At 34.9% G+C, this 17372-nt stretch overlaps 1 protein-coding gene across 4 annotated transcripts in view; it reads right to left on the bottom strand.

Annotated features, from left to right (window-relative positions):
* SCAF8 (SR-related CTD associated factor 8) overlaps positions 1 to 17372 on the bottom strand; it is a 157739-nt gene that overhangs the window by 101436 nt on the left and 38931 nt on the right. For 2 of the 4 annotated variants that reach the window (XM_066994214.1, XM_066994213.1), the window contains exons 8-20: positions 16579 to 16658; positions 16027 to 16144; positions 13207 to 13341; positions 12951 to 13063; positions 12247 to 12440; positions 10443 to 10543; positions 9261 to 9374; positions 8546 to 8702; positions 6921 to 7051; positions 5309 to 5453; positions 4680 to 4760; positions 3853 to 4074; positions 1559 to 3272 (exon numbers count right to left, since the gene is read on the bottom strand). In XM_066994214.1, the coding sequence (XP_066850315.1) occupies positions 1573 to 3272; positions 3853 to 4074; positions 4680 to 4760; positions 5309 to 5453; positions 6921 to 7051; positions 8546 to 8702; positions 9261 to 9374; positions 10443 to 10543; positions 12247 to 12440; positions 12951 to 13063; positions 13207 to 13341; positions 16027 to 16144; positions 16579 to 16658 (3291 nt within the window). In that variant the 3' untranslated portion in view covers positions 1559 to 1572. Of the gene's footprint in view, positions 1 to 906; positions 3273 to 3852; positions 4075 to 4679; positions 4761 to 5308; positions 5454 to 6920; positions 7052 to 8545; positions 8703 to 9260; positions 9375 to 10442; positions 10544 to 12246; positions 12441 to 12950; positions 13064 to 13206; positions 13342 to 16026; positions 16145 to 16578; positions 16659 to 17372 lie in introns of those variants that run through there. The other 2 variants (XM_066994212.1, XM_066994215.1) reach the window with 2 other exon arrangements.

Raw genomic sequence — 17372 nt, 5'->3', positions numbered from 1 at the left:
TTGGTGGAACGCACTTGAGTAGAATAAATTGAAAATCTTACATGACCAAATCATCCACCACCAATTTAAATGACACAAGCAGCAAAGTATATGAAACGAGAGAATAGTGCTACTAATTTACCAAGGCAGCCAATTCATCTCGCCAATTTAACAAGAGGTTCTACTTCAGTATTAAGCCACCAAAGAACAAAGTCCCCCTTATTTCTGTTAAAAAACATGTAGGTTTTTTTAGACCAACAACAGCTTTTTTACTTTTCGTGCAACACCTCTGGACTTTGAGTCACTAAAAACAAATAACCACAAAGCACTTAAACACTACCACTACCTATCCAGAATATATCCAGAATACTAAATATGTTACAAAATAAGACAATGCAAATATTTAAGTTTTGGCTTCATGTGTATCTGCATTTTAAAAAAGAAAGCTAAAATCCTACTGTATATTCTTACAGTGTATCATGTTCCACCTTCTATAAGTAGTAAGAACTTCATATAACTATTAGCATAAGAAGGTAAATATAAGCTTGACAGCATTGCAGTGAAATACTTATCTTACTACCTAAAGAAGGTGAAAGGCAAATTTTTATAACCTAATTTCATTTCAATTTTATTGAACTGTCTACAATATTCTGTGAGTGTGTGCACATACACAGGCACTCACAGAAAGAGTAGTATCTACAAACAGTTTACACAAATATTTACATACATATGTCATATACATAAACTAATGACTGCATGATTTTCAATGTAAAAACCATACCCTTCTTTCTTGCACATTACAGCTGTTGCATTGGTCTTACAAAAGTAATATAAACCTTTTGCAACAACCAGCTAAGCACATATCATAGCTGATTCCAAGTTTTTATAGCTTGCAGGTTTTAAAAAAATACAATACCTAGAACACTGTTATCAAACAAATATGCTTTATTGGCATCTAAAAACAAAATGCACCCAACATTAAAATGTACTTTTTCATTTTTTTTAAACCCACTGCAGTACGAGGAACAAGTCACAAACACTTACTTTAGAGAAAACAGAGACTATAGTGTAGATTTTACAAAACCACTTTTAATCTCTGTGTTATGCTCCTTGAGTAACATGGGCCATTTCTTTTTTTCTGCCAAATTGTAGGAACATAAAATATCACAGCTTTGTCTATACTTTAAAATTCTGCAGCAGCCTAAAAACACGGACAAGATACACCAGCACCTGTTTTCAAGTATAACAATTTCGATAGCCAACCTAAGGGTAGTATCTAAAAAATTCCATTGTCTTCCATAGGAAGTCTTTGTTTGACAAGCTGTTATTTTATCTTTGTGAAATTAAAAGCAAGTGGGGGCAAGTTTATGTTTTACCAGAGAAATAAAAAAAATGTTTACCTACCATGTTCAAATTAAGAACAGTGTTCTATACAAGTCAGTTGTACAGTTATTTAAGCGAAAGATGAACATGAACATCAGATTAACTTAATTCTGGCAGACAAAAGTGAACTACTAAGGTCCAGTCAGCCATTTATCTATTACAGAGAGATGACAACTTTACAAAAGGTATCTTTTACCTACTGAGTGATGATTATGTCCCCTCAGTTTCTGTGCTTTCTACCACTGGTTCACTTTCTATATCAGCTTCTGTGTCACTCTTCTCTTTGTTTATCTCGACGGAAGAGGTCAGTTTTTCATAAAGTTCTGGTTCATCCTGCACCTGTGCAGTTGGTGGCTGACTTTCTGTCTCTGTATTTTCACCGTTTACCTGGGGCATATTATCAGCTTTGCGTTGGGGAGCGGCCCCATCAAAATATTCAAAAACCCGTGGATGTGGAGGGGGGATCCAGTTGTTTGACATTCTGTCTCTTCCAAACCTGTTTCCATTAATTTCTCTGCAAAAGTTAAAATCTCTGTCATCCCTATCCCTCTGTCTTTCCCAGGGTCTTCTGCGGTCATCAAAATCTCTGTGAGCATCTGGTTCAAATCCTCTATTCCAATTGGGACCACTTCTACTATCAAATCTATAGTTTACATGCCGAAATCTCTCTCTGTCTTCATGGAAGCCTTTAGGGCCACCATAAATAGGGAAGGTATGATGCTCTCTTTCATCATAATCTCCTCTCTGTCCCCAGTGCTTGTCTGAATTGAAAGCAAAATGCTCTCTTCGGCCAAGATTATCTATACCTGGTCTTCCAAAATTTTCTCTCATGTCTATATGTGGTCTTGCAAAATGTTCTCTTCCATCTACTGGAGGCCTTCCTACACCCTCTCTTGGATCAATTGGTGGTCGTCCAACAGGATCTCTGACATCCACTGGGGATGGTCTGTTAAGATTATCTCGATTTTCTACTGGAGGAAAACGATAATCTCTGTCTCCTTCCTGCTGTATGTTATCCCCTCCAAGTGGCAGTCTTTTCTCTGGATTAGAAATGGTATCAATATTTGGTCTTCCTGGTGCTCCAAAAGGTCTTTCTGTTTGATTAAAAATATCTCCTGGAGGGAAAGGACCTCGAGGTGGTGGGTGAAGAGATGGATCAAGGATTGCTGGAGGAGGAATACTACGCTGTGGTGGCACTCCTGGCTGCATTAATGGAAACCTTGGCCCAGGTGAGTGGGGCATTAGGCCTGGACGGATATCTATGAGAGGCATTCCTGGCATCCTTTGATTACTTATATTTAAATGAGGCATATTTTGAACACCAGCTGGATGCTGCATTGCCAGAAGTCCAGAACTACTTGAAATATTTGGTGGTGGCACTCCCATAAGTCCAGAACTACTCGAAACATTGGGTGGTGGCATTATGAGAAGACCAGAGTTGTTTGAGACACTCGGTGGCTGCACTCCTGCCAGAACTCCTGAGCTGCTTGAGACACTGGGTGGCTGCATTCCTGGTAGAAGGCCAGGGCTACTTGAGATGCTGGGTGGATGCACTCCAGCTAGAAGCCCTGAGCTACTTGAGACATTTGGTGGTTGCACTCCAGCCATAAGTCCAGAGCTACTTGAGACACTAGTTGGCTGAACTCCTCCTGCAAGTGAAGAGCTACTGGAGACAGTGGGTAGCTGCACTCCTCCTGCAAGACCAGAACTGCTTGAAACAGTTGGTGGTTGCACTCCTCCTACAAGTCCAGAGCTGCTTGAGACAATGGGTGGCTGTACTCCTCCTGCAAGTCCAGAGCTACTTGAGACACTAGGTGGCTGGCCTTCTCCAGTAAGCCCAGAACTGCTTGAAACGCTGGGTGGCTGCACTCCTCCAACAAGTCCAGAGCTACTTGTGACATCACTTTGCACTAAAAAGCAGCAACAAGAAGAACAGTTAACAGAAAATGTCAATGCAACACACAGCATTCAAAACAAAATGCAGCTTAATACATTATTCAATTAACGCAGAGTTAATCTCTGCAGTGTCTCATTTTCTATAATGAACATAGATCATTTTAATCATGTTGGTGATAGACATTAAGCCATGGAAATGAACATCTCTAAGTAGTAAAGAACGCACAGCAGCTTAAAATTGACAAACTCCACAACCATCACCCCATTTATGCAAGAGAAGTATTAAAATCTTTGATACAGTTTATACCTCCTGTATCCTACCCCCTCCTTCTTCTTTTCATTGCCACTTACATAGAAAGAACACACTTTCTAAAGGCTCAGCTTTATTTCTCAAGTCTACAAAGAAGAGATTCTTGAGCTTGAGCTGCTAAAATCAATCATCAGGTGATGATAGAGATGCTTTCCATCACTCCTCCAGTCTATAACTTCCTACTCTATTTATTAATGCAATAGACAAGGATCTGCAAAAAAACCTCACAGGCATTTTGGTATTTATTGTATGTGAAAATATCAGACAATAAATATATTTCTTACCAGCTCTATTGTTTTCACTGGAAGAAATCTGAAGGTCTGTAAGATGTGATCCCTTTTCATCTGATTCTGGTTTGTTGATTGGCAGAGGATTAAAAACACTTCCAGCAGACAACGTTGGAGTAGCTAGATTACTTGTAACTGTGCCAACTGGTAAAACGAGGCTAGTAAAAGGAACATCCTTCATCGTCTCTTGTGTAATTGGTAATGGAGGCTGTACTAAAGCTGTAAGAAAATAACAGAAGTGTATCAGAGTAATCATATTTTCAGCCTTTAAGTTTAGCTTGGCAGATGTCAAGATGAAAAATCAAAAAAAGTGAAATTACTTCAATTACCATAAGAATAATGATGGTTTTGATAACAATTTTTTATCCTCAATCACCACTCTAATATTTACTTTTTTTTTTGTAGAGGCCACGAACTGCAGGCAACTTAAGCAATCACTACTCTTTAACAGAGCCCTTTAAATGTTAAATTGATAACAGTTAAAAGGCTAAGTGAAAATAAATTATTCAGCAATTAACTCTAGATAGCCTAAGTTACAAATACATGTTATAGCCAAGTTCTAATATTAAACTATGTACGCAAATAATAAATAATTCATTTGTCGTGATTTTTTTCAGTTACTCCACAGTAACCATCATTTTTCAGTCAACTGGAAAAGCTCTGTAAAATTTTCTCTCAATACCTGCTTAAAACAGCTATGCAATAACCTATATGTTACTATTGTCCATTAGACAGGATTAACACACTTCTGTTTGAATGAAAAGTAGTATCAAACAATTAAGCTTTTAATGACATACGACAGCCACTAGAATAATGAAACTTACGTGTTGGAACAACTGGTGGGACAACAGGTGGTGGGACTACAGGAGGCGGGACAACAGGAGGAACTGGGGGAGGCATAAAACCTATATGGAAAAATGACAAATCATTAGAAGGAGAAGGAAATACAATTTTGCATTAAAACAGTGTTCACATTATTTATCCTGAAAAGTTGCATCACTGAAGACTAGCAAACAACAAATGTATGCAAAGGGATGACAGTGGTTGCTGTTTTCAAAAACAATTCATTTTTACAGTAAAAGACCTGCATGTGAATGTTTAAAAGATATTTGTCAGCAATATCCAAGGAAGAAAATTAAAAGTTTCAAAATTTTACAAAGAAAGGAGATAATCTTAAGATTTTTTTCATTTTGTTTGATTTTTTCCCAAAGACTCAAATAAATCACCACCAACAAAAAAATCAGCTTTAATTAATATTCTCCACAAAATACACTGGTAAAAATAATATTAAGTTAGGCATAATAAATTTCATATTGGGCTGAAATTAGAGATCCAAAGGTGAGCTGTCTCAAGCACTAACAAGAAGGTGATGGAAACTTTACAAAGCAAAATACACGTATACAGCAACATAGGCTGGGTATACTTATTACATACTCAAATTTTACTAACTTACCTGGAGGTGGCTGTGAAGGGTTGAAACTTGCTCGCAAGAAGGGTGGAGGAGGAATTGCGCTATAACCAGGAGGAGGGACAGACATTGTGACAGGAAACGCAGGTGGAACTAAGCTAACAGCAGGCACAGCTGGAGCTACTGGAATCTTTTTTCATGGAAAGAAAAAAAAACAAGCAACTTCAATACTTACAGTATTCAGTGGCATTAAAAGTTTATCCACCAACTTGAATGCAATTTATGTTAAACATCAAATGTACTGAAGGCTTCGAACATACATTCTGAACACCCTGAAGTATTAGACTGCATTCTGAAATAGTACCTGCGCTACAGATAAATAACTACACTGGAAAAATCCTATGCTATCTTTTCTTTATTCTGAAAGGAACAGAAAATAAATACATGGTTAGACATTATATTAACTGAAGAATTAAAATTTTTCTAGAGTAGAGAGGGGAATACAGAAAGGGAGAGACAGAAAAAGAGGGAAAATGTAGACAGTGTGGCAATTTGAGAGCACATAAACAGTGATTCCATTCTCATTAGAAATATTTGCATATTTTAGAACAGTATTAGAACATTGAGAGTTTAGTGTATGTAATTACCAGGCTAATAATCCCAACAAAATCCTGGAAATTATTTAGCATTTTTCAAGCTTCTATTTGAGCTATGTGTTTTGGTATAGTGCAGCAGAATTACAATTAAATAGCAGCAGAAAAACATCGGTATATATACACATATGTATATATGTGTGTGTATTTAAATGTATACAGATCACAGTGTATGCAAGCAGAAAGATGAAATAAAAAGACCAAAGATAATTTTTGTGAAAGTAAAAAGAATCCAAGCTCAAACTTCAATGCAAGCAAATGCAAAAACATTAGCTTTCGTAGTAATCTTATATCAACTCAAATACGGGAAACATCTATACACGTTGAGAGAGAGAAAAAATGATAATATAAATTTTTTGTGTTAAGCAACTGCTTCTCATTTTACAATTTTCATATGGTCATAAGAAAAATGATTTAAAGAGTTTGACAAAAGGCACTTCAATTTATACTTGATAAACACATATATGTAGTATAATAAAGGAAAATTACATTGTATTCTTCCAGTCTTCTACAATACCTTAATAGATGTTAATAGAAATAATCTGTTTTAGCAGATGGAAGAAAATACAGCAGATATTCAAAGACTCTCATGAATTACTGCGTATATCAGAACTGCAACGACATACTACTTTGAATAATCAATTCTTTAAAAGACAAGATTGTCCCCATGAAATCCTGCCTTAAACTACTGGGAAAATAATTAACCTGATTGTCAAACCTCACATGAGGAAAAGTAGACAGGCAGAGAAAAAAATTAACATTTAAGCCTTTATTTGAGATTGAACTCAAGTTTGAGATATGCTGTGCATAAAATTAAGGATTTTGCTCAACCAGGGCAACTGATTCTTTTCTAGAATATTTCAGAGAGAAACACACATGAACACAGGGTTTTAAGTATTTTTGTTGTAGGTACTTTAATTTAGCATTAAAGTTTATCTGTACTGAATAAAAACTTACCCCTCCAGTTGTGTGGAATTTCTGCAAACTCAAACTTTAATACAAACCTGCAGCATAGTGACTGGTTGGGTGTAAGCTTCTGTCTGCGTTGTGATAACTGTGCTCTTATCAACTGTAGTAGTCTGCGTAGTTTGAGTAGTTTCTTTAGCAGGTTCTGAGTTCCTGGCTGTTTCCCATTCTTAACAAAGAATTGCGTATTTTTAATATAAGGAGATAACTAATCTGCTTGTTGTTGTTGTTTTCATACTAAAAAGTCCTCTTCTATCTTAATCTGTAATTTTTAATCTGGTATCCAGACAAATTACCCCCAAGCTTACTGTGAAAACAGCAAATACAGTTATTTACGTATTATTATACATTTTAAAGAATGCAAAATATCTCTAATCACCTGCTATACACTATTTAATTATGCCAGTATACAAGCTGAATTTTTAAAACTCGCCAAGTTTTTTCAATCATTTTGTTAATAATTCGTAATATAGAGTATGCTCTAGTTTTCTAAAAATTGTTGTTGTCAACATATCTGTGTTACCATTTGTATACTGCAGAATGACAGATCTTCATGTGGAAAAAAAAACACCAAAACACAATTCCTTCCTTCTATTACCTCCTCAAACTCACTCCCACCAATACCAGAAAAAAAGGTTTACTTTTCCAAAATAAAATAGTGACTGCATTTCAGTAATGTTGCATGTTTTAATTCTTCTGTCATTTATATAAAATTTTTATTCAAAGCATTTTCAATATATGGTCTAACGCTACTTGCTTTCTCATCTCTGACTTTAATGGAGGAAATACCTTAAGGCTCAGCTAAACTGTGGCTGTTTAGACAAGTTCCAACCGTAACTTATGTTTTATACCTGAATTAGAAATACCTATAAGGTATTTCACAATCACTACCAGAACATAATCTTTATACAAATTACATACTTGGAAATGAGTACACAGCAAATTCAGAACTGTTTTAAAAAATGTTAGTCATTATTATCTTGCTTAAATTCAACCACCGATAAATGGTCATGACAAGTAATTACTCATCTACAAAGACAATCTAGATTTTAATGACATTTATATGGACATATTAGAACAAGTCCAGAGGAGGGCACAAAGATGATCAGTGGACTGGAGCACCTGTCCTGTGAAGACAGGATGAGGGAGTTGGGATTGCTCAGCCTGAAAACAGAGGGCTCCAGGGAGACCTCACTGCGGCCTTCTAGTTCCTAATGGGGGCCTACAGAAAATACGGGGTGGGACTCTGTCAGGATAGGACAAGGATTAATGGCTTTAAACTAAAAAGGGTAGGTTTAGATTAGATATTAGGAAGAAATTCTTCACTCATTGGGTGATGAGGCACAGGAATGGGTTGCCCAGAGAAGCTGTGGATGCCCCATTCCTGGAGGTGTTCAAGGCCAGGCTGGATGGGGCTTTGGGTAACCTGATCTGGTGGGAGGTGTCCCTGCCCATGGCAGGGGGGTCGGAATTAGATGACCTTTAGGGTCCATTCCAACCCAAACCATTCTATGATTCTATATTGCAAACAAGTATCTAGTAATATTAATGTAAATCAAAAAAGACTTATTTATTATCTAAAACAATAAACTTTCTGAAGATTTACAGTTACCAAGAAATAAACACATTTTCTAACTATGAAAATCACTATTAATGTCTGTACCTGTATTTACTGTCTCCTGGTCAATCATTCCACCTTCAGCAAATCCCTCCAAATCGTCCAATTTTACTTTCTCCCAAGGAATATATGAAACTCCCAGATCCACATCCCAGAATTGCTTGTACTCTGTTTTCACACCTTTATTCAAAGCCCAGGCAATCTGAAAATACAACCCAAACAGATAACCTTGTTAAATCATATAACTTGGCAACTGGTAAGACATTTACTTGGCCTCTGCAACAACAACCATGTGGAAAATTAATTATATCAGAAGGCTCATATTTATTCAACATTAATGCTAACATATATATATGAGGGAAATTAAGAATACAGTAATTCAAGGACTTATGGTAAAGCATCAAAGAAAGTAGAAAAAACACAGCATCTAATCACATACTTTAATACTAGCGGTTTTAATAGTAAGAGATCCACATGGTCAGGTACAGGACTTGAGTTGTTTACAGTACTCTTATCACTAGAATATATATAAAATGCTTTCCAAATATTTCTTAAGTGTCAAGTCAAAATTTCATTTTACTATCTTCTATATTACCTGTTAAAACCTGCATTTTACAGAGAGGAAAGAATACAATATACACCTTATTGATTCATTATCCTTCACCATACTGGTCATTTGAATGAATAGCTGTTAAATGACAGATCACCATTTTAAAACTGTACTGTATTTGAAGTGGATGGCATCCTCGGATTAATTTACCTTAATAATTTTAGATCCAATTTTATAGGATCCAGAACTAAGTTTCTGAAGAGCACGATACGCATCTTGTCTATGAACCATGCAGACGTAAGCACAACCTCTTGGGGGAATCATCTATGGAAAAAAAAAAAATCAATGGTCTTAAAAAGCAAGAAAACCAGTGCTTCAGTTTACATGTCTACATGAAGTGAATACTAATACTAAAAAAAAGAAAAAAAGAAAAGGCTCACACTGTAAATAACCATCATTGTAATAATTAATAATTCTGATCATCAGCAAAACCTAAGAGTGAAGTTGGCAGGGTACATCAGCTATAGCATTTTCAAGAAGCAGCAGCAAGCTGAAGAATGGGTGCTAAAAACGTCACAAGAGATTTAAACAATATGCAGCAGGCAAGAACTGCAAGCTATTTTATGGTAACTTCAGAAAAGCAGGTCACTACCTCTTATTAAGTTCCAAATTCACTGTGAGCTGAGCAACAACCTTTCGCAGAGGCGCAACCTAATGATTAAAAGTATCCTGCATCTTTGGAGGGTAGAGTCCTTGTTCTTGAAGTTTCATTTCCACTAGCTTTAATGTTTAATTTAGGAAGTAAAAGTATGATGTGACTTACAATCTTTGAAAATTTTCAACCCACGTTATGACAACTACTTAATTTAGTTTTAGCCAGAAGTAATAAAATACAGATATGCTTTTATGTTGTTTTGTGCGCACATGGTAACAAAGAACAATAATACTTAAGAAGGTCAGTTTTAATGCAGATGTTACAAAAAATGTTTAAGATTATACAGCTATGTTATCCTAGTTACATAAACCAATGTGGACACCATGTCCTGCATTGTCCATTACTGTAAGGAAAAATAATCTCTACCCCTGTGCCACCTCACAGAAAAGAGAAAAAAGCATAAACTTAACTGGTAAGACCTGGGTTTAAAAAAATGCTTAAATTGTCACACTATAGTTATTGCCAGGGAAAATCTATTTTACCATGAAGTGTACTGTGTTTACTGTTTCAAACCCAGTACATAGAAACCACCAACAAGCAAATATTATAACCACAGTTTTTAAACAGTGATAAAAAATAGTCTCCTAAATAAAGCTTATGATGCTAAAAGGAATCCAGAATAATAAGTCCGTTTAATTTTGAAATCTTTGAAAGTGGATGATAACATGCTCACTTACATTAATAGATTCTATTTGTCCAAATTCTTCAAACAAGTTAGTCAAATCTTGCTGCGTAGCCTTCTTGTCTACTTGACCTACCCAAAGAGTAGTACTGCAAACTGTCAAGAGAAACATTCACGTCATATTAAGTACTAAAATGTTTGCTTATGAAATAACTTACAGCATGGATATAATAAGCACGGAAATCATGGATCAAAAGCAAGAAGAGTAAATCTATAACTTTTTATACAAAGATTACGTAAACTACCAGAAATTTTAAAACATTAAAGTGATGAAAAACTAAAATACTATCAGTTATTAGCTATGGTAAACTGTAATAGCAGCTTTCCATAGAACTATGCCTGTAGGATTAACAGATTTTCAATTGACAGTAGTAAACAGTAAAACTAAGAATGACTAGCCTTTAAGATTTCTCTTAGACCAAACTTAATCCTCACATATTTTGACATGTCCTGAAAGTAATTTTATTTCTCACGTTAAGGGCTAGGAAACAGTTCTTCAGAACTCAGCAAGTGATAACAGTGGCTGCATATCTTGAGTCGCTTAACAGACTTCATGAAGTAAAATGTTTGTCAGGTACATTTTTTTCCCCCTCAAATTTCCACACCTCAATTGTGCTCCTTAATATCTCCCTTCTATATGAGCTGGGTTACTTCAAAGGACCTCAAGTGCAGCTGGTGTTCTCCAGGTTAGCATCCCTATCTTCCAGCTCCCATCCTCTCTGATTATAGTTCCATGCTTTGTGGACTGCTGGGAAAAATCTTCACCATAAAACTGATTTGCTACTCTTAATGTGAAAAGCCAGAGAAGAAAAAAAAAGATATTTCTAAACTGTAGTGAAGTCCTGAGATTAAAGTCACCTTGGAATGACATAAAATATTAGAGACCAGAGCACCCTTTCTTTTAGAAAAATGATTTCTGAACTGCTTATCTTATCACATAAATGATAGTTTTAAAAACACAAGACAAATGCAAAACTACATCAGAGACTGTGCATAAACCATCTACGTCAAGTTAAATTCAGGAGTGTGGGTTTGTTACAAAAATAAATTAAGTGCAATGTATGTATCCCATGACTCTAGGGTCCTGAAAACAGCAGCAATGGGATATACTGCTACTGTATCAAAACACTTTTTGATTTAAGCAGCTTGAGTTAAGCAACTGTGTGGAGGAAGTTGTTCTCCCTGCTATCCTCTTTTTAGTGCAAATTCTCTGTGCAGAGCAGCACACTGCAGTACCTGAAATTCAGTTGGCTTTTAGATACTTTTTTTAAGATATGACCATTATGGCCTTTCTTCTGATGGAAAAATATTTATGTTTCATATTTCCACCTGTTTTGCTTTTATGTACCTGTGAAAAACTGTTTAAAATGCACTTTAAATATTTAACAGAACTGGATTCTATTTAAAGTATTCAGCAAACTGTTCAAAATGTGCATCACATACTTAAATCTCTTATTGGTATAACAATTTTCAGATCAAGTGCTGCTCATTTTCAAATGCACCATAGAAGAGTATATTTTAACTTAGGGACAAGCTCTTACTACTTTGTTCAGAACTAAAAGCATCAATGCAACAGTATGAATAAAACTATCGGTGGAACAGTATGACACTTACTTTCCTCTAAGATGAGATGATGTATCTGCATGAGTTGTAAGAAACATCAGAACTCAAACTTACAAAAATAATTTGTTTACTGTTTTTTTAACAGTGTTCCAAATGTATATTGTTCTGTCAATAAAATGTAAGGCCTTTTCCCCTTTAATGCTACATTATTAAAACAGGAAGTAGCTGCTACTTACCACTTAGCGTTTTTGACCGTATAGGAGGCAATCCTTTTTTCTGACGTTCTTTTTCCCTTTCTCTAGCCCTTCTTTCACTGGAGTATGATCGAGATGACTTTCTCTTCCTTTCTCTTGATCTTGAGCGTGAACGTTTTCTGTGTTTACGCTTACGAGAACCAGACCGTGATCTAGACCGTCGTTTTCTTGGTGATCTACAAAATACTTAATTTCAGTACGCTGAGGTTTAAAAAAAATAGTTTTTTAGTCTTCTTTTAACTACAGGCTTTAAGCTTCATATAGATATTTCCTTCATATTTACTCAAACTGCCATTAGTGTGAGGAATAGGACATACACCCTGGGCTTTAAACAACAACAAAAAAAACAACAACAAACCAAGCCAAAACAAAACAAACCACACTCAAAGAGTTCCATATCAGTACCTATTTTTCTGACACCAAAAACCTGTCCAACTCATTAGTGTTAATTGGTTATTTTTGTTACTTGAGCAGGTCTTAAAAATTTTAAAGTAGTCCATAGTTATGCAAAACAAGGTTCTATACAGAAAATCTTCATCTAGTGCACAAATACTAAATGAACGCTTTCTGTTCATAACCAAAACTACTTTGACAACCTTGGAAAATTCAAAACAGAATGACAATCACAAATAGCAACTCTGTTCCAAAAAAAACTTGATTTTCTTAATACAAGTTCGTTACAATACCTTGAACGAGATCTTGAACGAGTTCTTGATCTTGAACGAACAGTTGATTTCTTTTCTTCTTGTTCAAAAATCTCTTCTTCAGCAACGTCCTGTACTTCATCTATATCCATGTCCTGAGGTCAGACATAGAAGTTCATAAACATTTAATAGATATACTCACAATATATGAGCATATGAAAGTATGCATTGATTTTGCTCATTTTGAAATCAACTTAATATGCGTTTCCTTCTGTAATTACATTGAAAATAGTTTTACCTGTTGCTGAATATCCATTGAATCGTCTACATTTGTTTCCGCTTCTAAAAACTGTTGTTGACTGCTCCCTTGTGATGGTGACGCAGAGTGCTCTGAACCAAAATTTCCTTCTTGATTTTCCTCGTTAGGGCTTGCCTAAATAATGAATAATTATAGATCATAAAAGACCTCATAATTCAAATTGTTAACTATGTCATAATTTATACTAGATGAAACAATTTTCAACTATTTCCGAAAAAAAAAAAAAACCACAATTAAGTTTCTCTTATTTTCACACTTTCCTTTAATATAGAACAATTATCTACTGAGAAAATGACAAGCTGAACTAGATGTCACACCATTCCAACTCCTTTTGTGTCATCTGCAATAAGTAATATCCCTGACTATAAAAAAAATAATGTCATCTATTTGCTGAATCAAAAGAAAGAAAGTACACTATTTGTTGCTTAATTTAATTAGCTTAAAAATAAAAAACTCACGGGATAAAGCAATAGTGAAGACAGACTTTATGTACAGTGACACTGAAAGAGACTCATTTGTCACCTGTGCACATGCATTACATTCTATTTTGTTATTAATACAATGAAAATATTTATAATACCAATTCAAGCAGTTAAAACATTTGCATTTAGATCCAAACTTTCTTAAAGCACGTGATTCACGACAGTAAGTACTACAAGATAAGGGAGGGTGTTGTATCATTTATGTGAGCATGTCAATTACAAGAATTTTAACCAAAACAGACAGTTCTGAAAAACACCAAAATTAAATTCATAATTTTAAAACACAAAATATTAAATGTGTTGTTGAATTACTATCCCACCGCCCCCAAAATCTAATGGCCAGTACACTGTTTGAAATCACAGATTTGGAATTAGTATCTGTAAGATATGAAAGACATGCAAGAAATATAGAAAATGCAATGAAAATATTCAGAAATGTAATCTGGACAATTCAGATAAATAACATAAGTCAATATAAACATATTTCAGTGATTCCCATTACATTTTCACTTCAACAAATGTTAGGTATTCTACCTGCCAGGAGAATGCCATATATGGCATATATACTCTTCTGCTGTGCCTTCGTATTCTTAAGCACCTTATAATGAGAATTTGCTAAAAATAATAAAATTGCTACAATTCATTTAAAGCATTTGTCTTCTACCATTATCTGTTTCACCTCATTTTCTTTAATTATTCTTCAATAATTTCTGTATCTTGATATTAGTTCCTACAACAGTTGTTGATTCTTCTGTCTTCTATCCTCTCCTCCTCTCCCTCTGCTCCTAATTAGATGCTTAATAATTTTGTTTTGCGTTTTATCTTTCTTCCTCTTTCCCTTAATCTTTTCACTGATGCTTAAACAGGGGATTAAAGAAAATCTTCCTCATGAAACGCTGCAGTCATTACTGAGGAGTTCCAGTAGAAATTTGTGCCTTTTAGCTGCTATCAAGGTGAAAATGAAACTTCTTCTCCATAGCAACTAGTCAAGAAGCTGAATGGACCTGAAGGGAAACAACTTCTGGAAAATCATTTCAAGTAGAAGATCACATAATAAGGGGCGAGTCATATGAGCACTCTACCCATACATCTAATGTAAGTTAATTTCATAAATGAAATGTAATGTCTAATTGTCCTTTTTTTTTTTTTTTGAGATTTATGATTTTTTTTTTTTTTGAGATTTTTGAGGTTATTTTACAGTAAGGTAGGTATTAAGCATTTTTGTTGTCAAATTACATAGCTATTTTTAGATAAATCATATCAAAAGCTCTTGAAACAGATGCACCCTTCAAAGTTATACTCCTATACAACAATTTGTACAGAATTTAAAGCCAAAAATTGCTAGATTATGCATCTATACCAAAAGCTATTTAGTCTGTAGCTGTTGTACAAACTTTCCCAGTTAATACAATTAAATGAGATATGAAAATAAAACATAGTGAAATAAAACACTAGAATAAGAAAATAATTTCTAGTAAAAACTTGATTACTATTTTTCTAAACAATTAAAAACTCGGTTACAAATTTAAAATTCACATTGATGTTCTTAATTGAGTGACTGCATCTTTGCACAGCTGCAAAAAAATAAAATCCCCAACAGATGTACGTTAAGTTTGTGGTGATTTTCTTTCAATCTAGAAATTTCTGATTTACTGTGAAACCGCATCCAAATACCCTATAGAAAATCCACTTCATACCTGGCCAGTATCAAGACAGAATAAACTTTTCATTTTCTAATGGATCAGTATGGGAGAAGAGCAGCTCAAAACAGAGGATTAACCTCAGAAGAAATAGGTCAATTTACTTCACTGTAGAGGGGACCCAATTCACACAGTTAAGAATCCATTTTGTAATGTTTCGAGCATCAGTTCTTAATTAAGAACTTCATGGGAAATATATGACTCTAATCTTTAGCTCAAATTCTTCAGTAGAATGAGGCATTTATTAGTCAAGACTTAAAGCCTGAAAAGGGAAAATTTAAGTTAGAGTGCAAATTACTATTCTGATCTCTTGTAGGTTCTGTAGCAGCAGCTTGCACACTGCTCTCCCTTCACAGGTAGTAGCATATTCACTTCAGGGCCCACTTCCTCCTTCATGATCACTGGAAAAAAAGGTTTATTTTCCCCACAAAAAGATCTGAACGACCAACGCACAGTCAGCCTGTAACTGAGTTTAAGGATACTTTCACCTAAGAGAAGCAAGATTTATACCCCACACATTTGGTTCTATTTATTTTTCACTTTATGCACTTTATTCTGCTTATTCCACTTACTCTGCAAGCTTCTGGCAGATGACAACCACAAGATGGAGTTCTTACCTTTTGAGGCTGCTGTTGCTCCAAAAGCTGTTGTCGCAGATGTTCTAAATTTTGTTGCTGTAGCTGTTCAGCTAGTTGGTGAAAAAGCGAGTTGTTCACAGATTCTGGTACTAAAGGCCTAAAATGAAAGATTAACAAAAAAAACCATTTTTTTCCTCTTAAACAGTGGGTAAAGAGGTTTTCACAATTGAATTTCAAGTTTAACTAAAGATGTAGAATAATGAAGACAATGTAGTTAATATCACCTTTTGTTATCATCATTACCACATTACTGACATTTATATAACTAACAAAGCAAAGTATGTGTTAACTTTAAGATAAAGTTGTCAAAACTTCAAGCACACAGATTTATATAAAACGTTTGAAAATGTATACATTTCAGTAATTCAGAGTATGGTCTTTTCTCTAGTTGTCTTTTCTGTTTTGGTCTACTTATGCTCTGAAAGAAACAACATCTTACTTTCTATTTAATTCTAATATTCAATTAGTGCCTAACAAATTTGTTCTCTCTCTTTTTTTTTTTTTTCCCCACTAAACATAGCTTGATCTTACAGTTGGGAAGTAGGAGTTTCCTTTTTAGGCTCTTCATTTTGTTCAGGTTCTTCCCCAAAGTCAAACCTGTCCATCAGCTTCTAGGAAAAAGCAAAGTAAGTGTTACTGAGTACTCCTTATAAAATATGTATTTTATGTATACTTAGTTTGCAAAAGAAAAATGCTTTTATTTTTCAACTAAAAAAAAAAGTAGCTTGGCAAAGAACCTAACTTGTAAATTAAATGTCATGCTAGTATTGCTACCAAACTCTTGAATGCATTGACCCCCAAGTCTTGGCTGTGGCCTGCTTGAGCTCTGCCTGCTGTTCCACAGCAAGAACCACATGTTCTTTCCATAGTAAATAACAGCTATTATGGAGGAAGACTTATAGGAAGATAAATTTTAAGTGATGGTACCTTTAATTAGAAGAAGTTACCATGAAGAAGCCAACTATTCAATCCAATCCTCTGGCAAGAGCAACAAACTCATTTGGCTCCTTTGGCTGAGCTGCAAACTGCTCTGCTCACATCAAGACGAGACTTACAGCTTGATTACTTCACAAAGAATGACTGTATTTTCACACACGTGTCATTTAGACAACCTGAATTCCTTCAAATATACTGCTCCTTGAAAACAACTTCTGACTGTGCAAAAATCAAAGTAAGCAGTTACCATGCAAGAGAAAAATGCCTCCATAGTGATAAATAGAAAGGTATCCAACAAGGAATAATAAAAACGTGGATAAACTTCTTGTTTTATCTGTAAAGATATCTATGTTGTAGTTCTGCTGAATAACAACAAAGTTTTTGTTTTT

The sequence above is a fragment of the Anser cygnoides genome, chromosome 3 (assembly GCF_040182565.1).
Source record: "Anser cygnoides isolate HZ-2024a breed goose chromosome 3, Taihu_goose_T2T_genome, whole genome shotgun sequence".
Taxonomy (NCBI): domain Eukaryota; kingdom Metazoa; phylum Chordata; class Aves; order Anseriformes; family Anatidae; genus Anser; species Anser cygnoides.
Note: the sequence above shows the minus strand (reverse complement) of the source record. Positions and strands in the feature narration are given on the sequence as shown.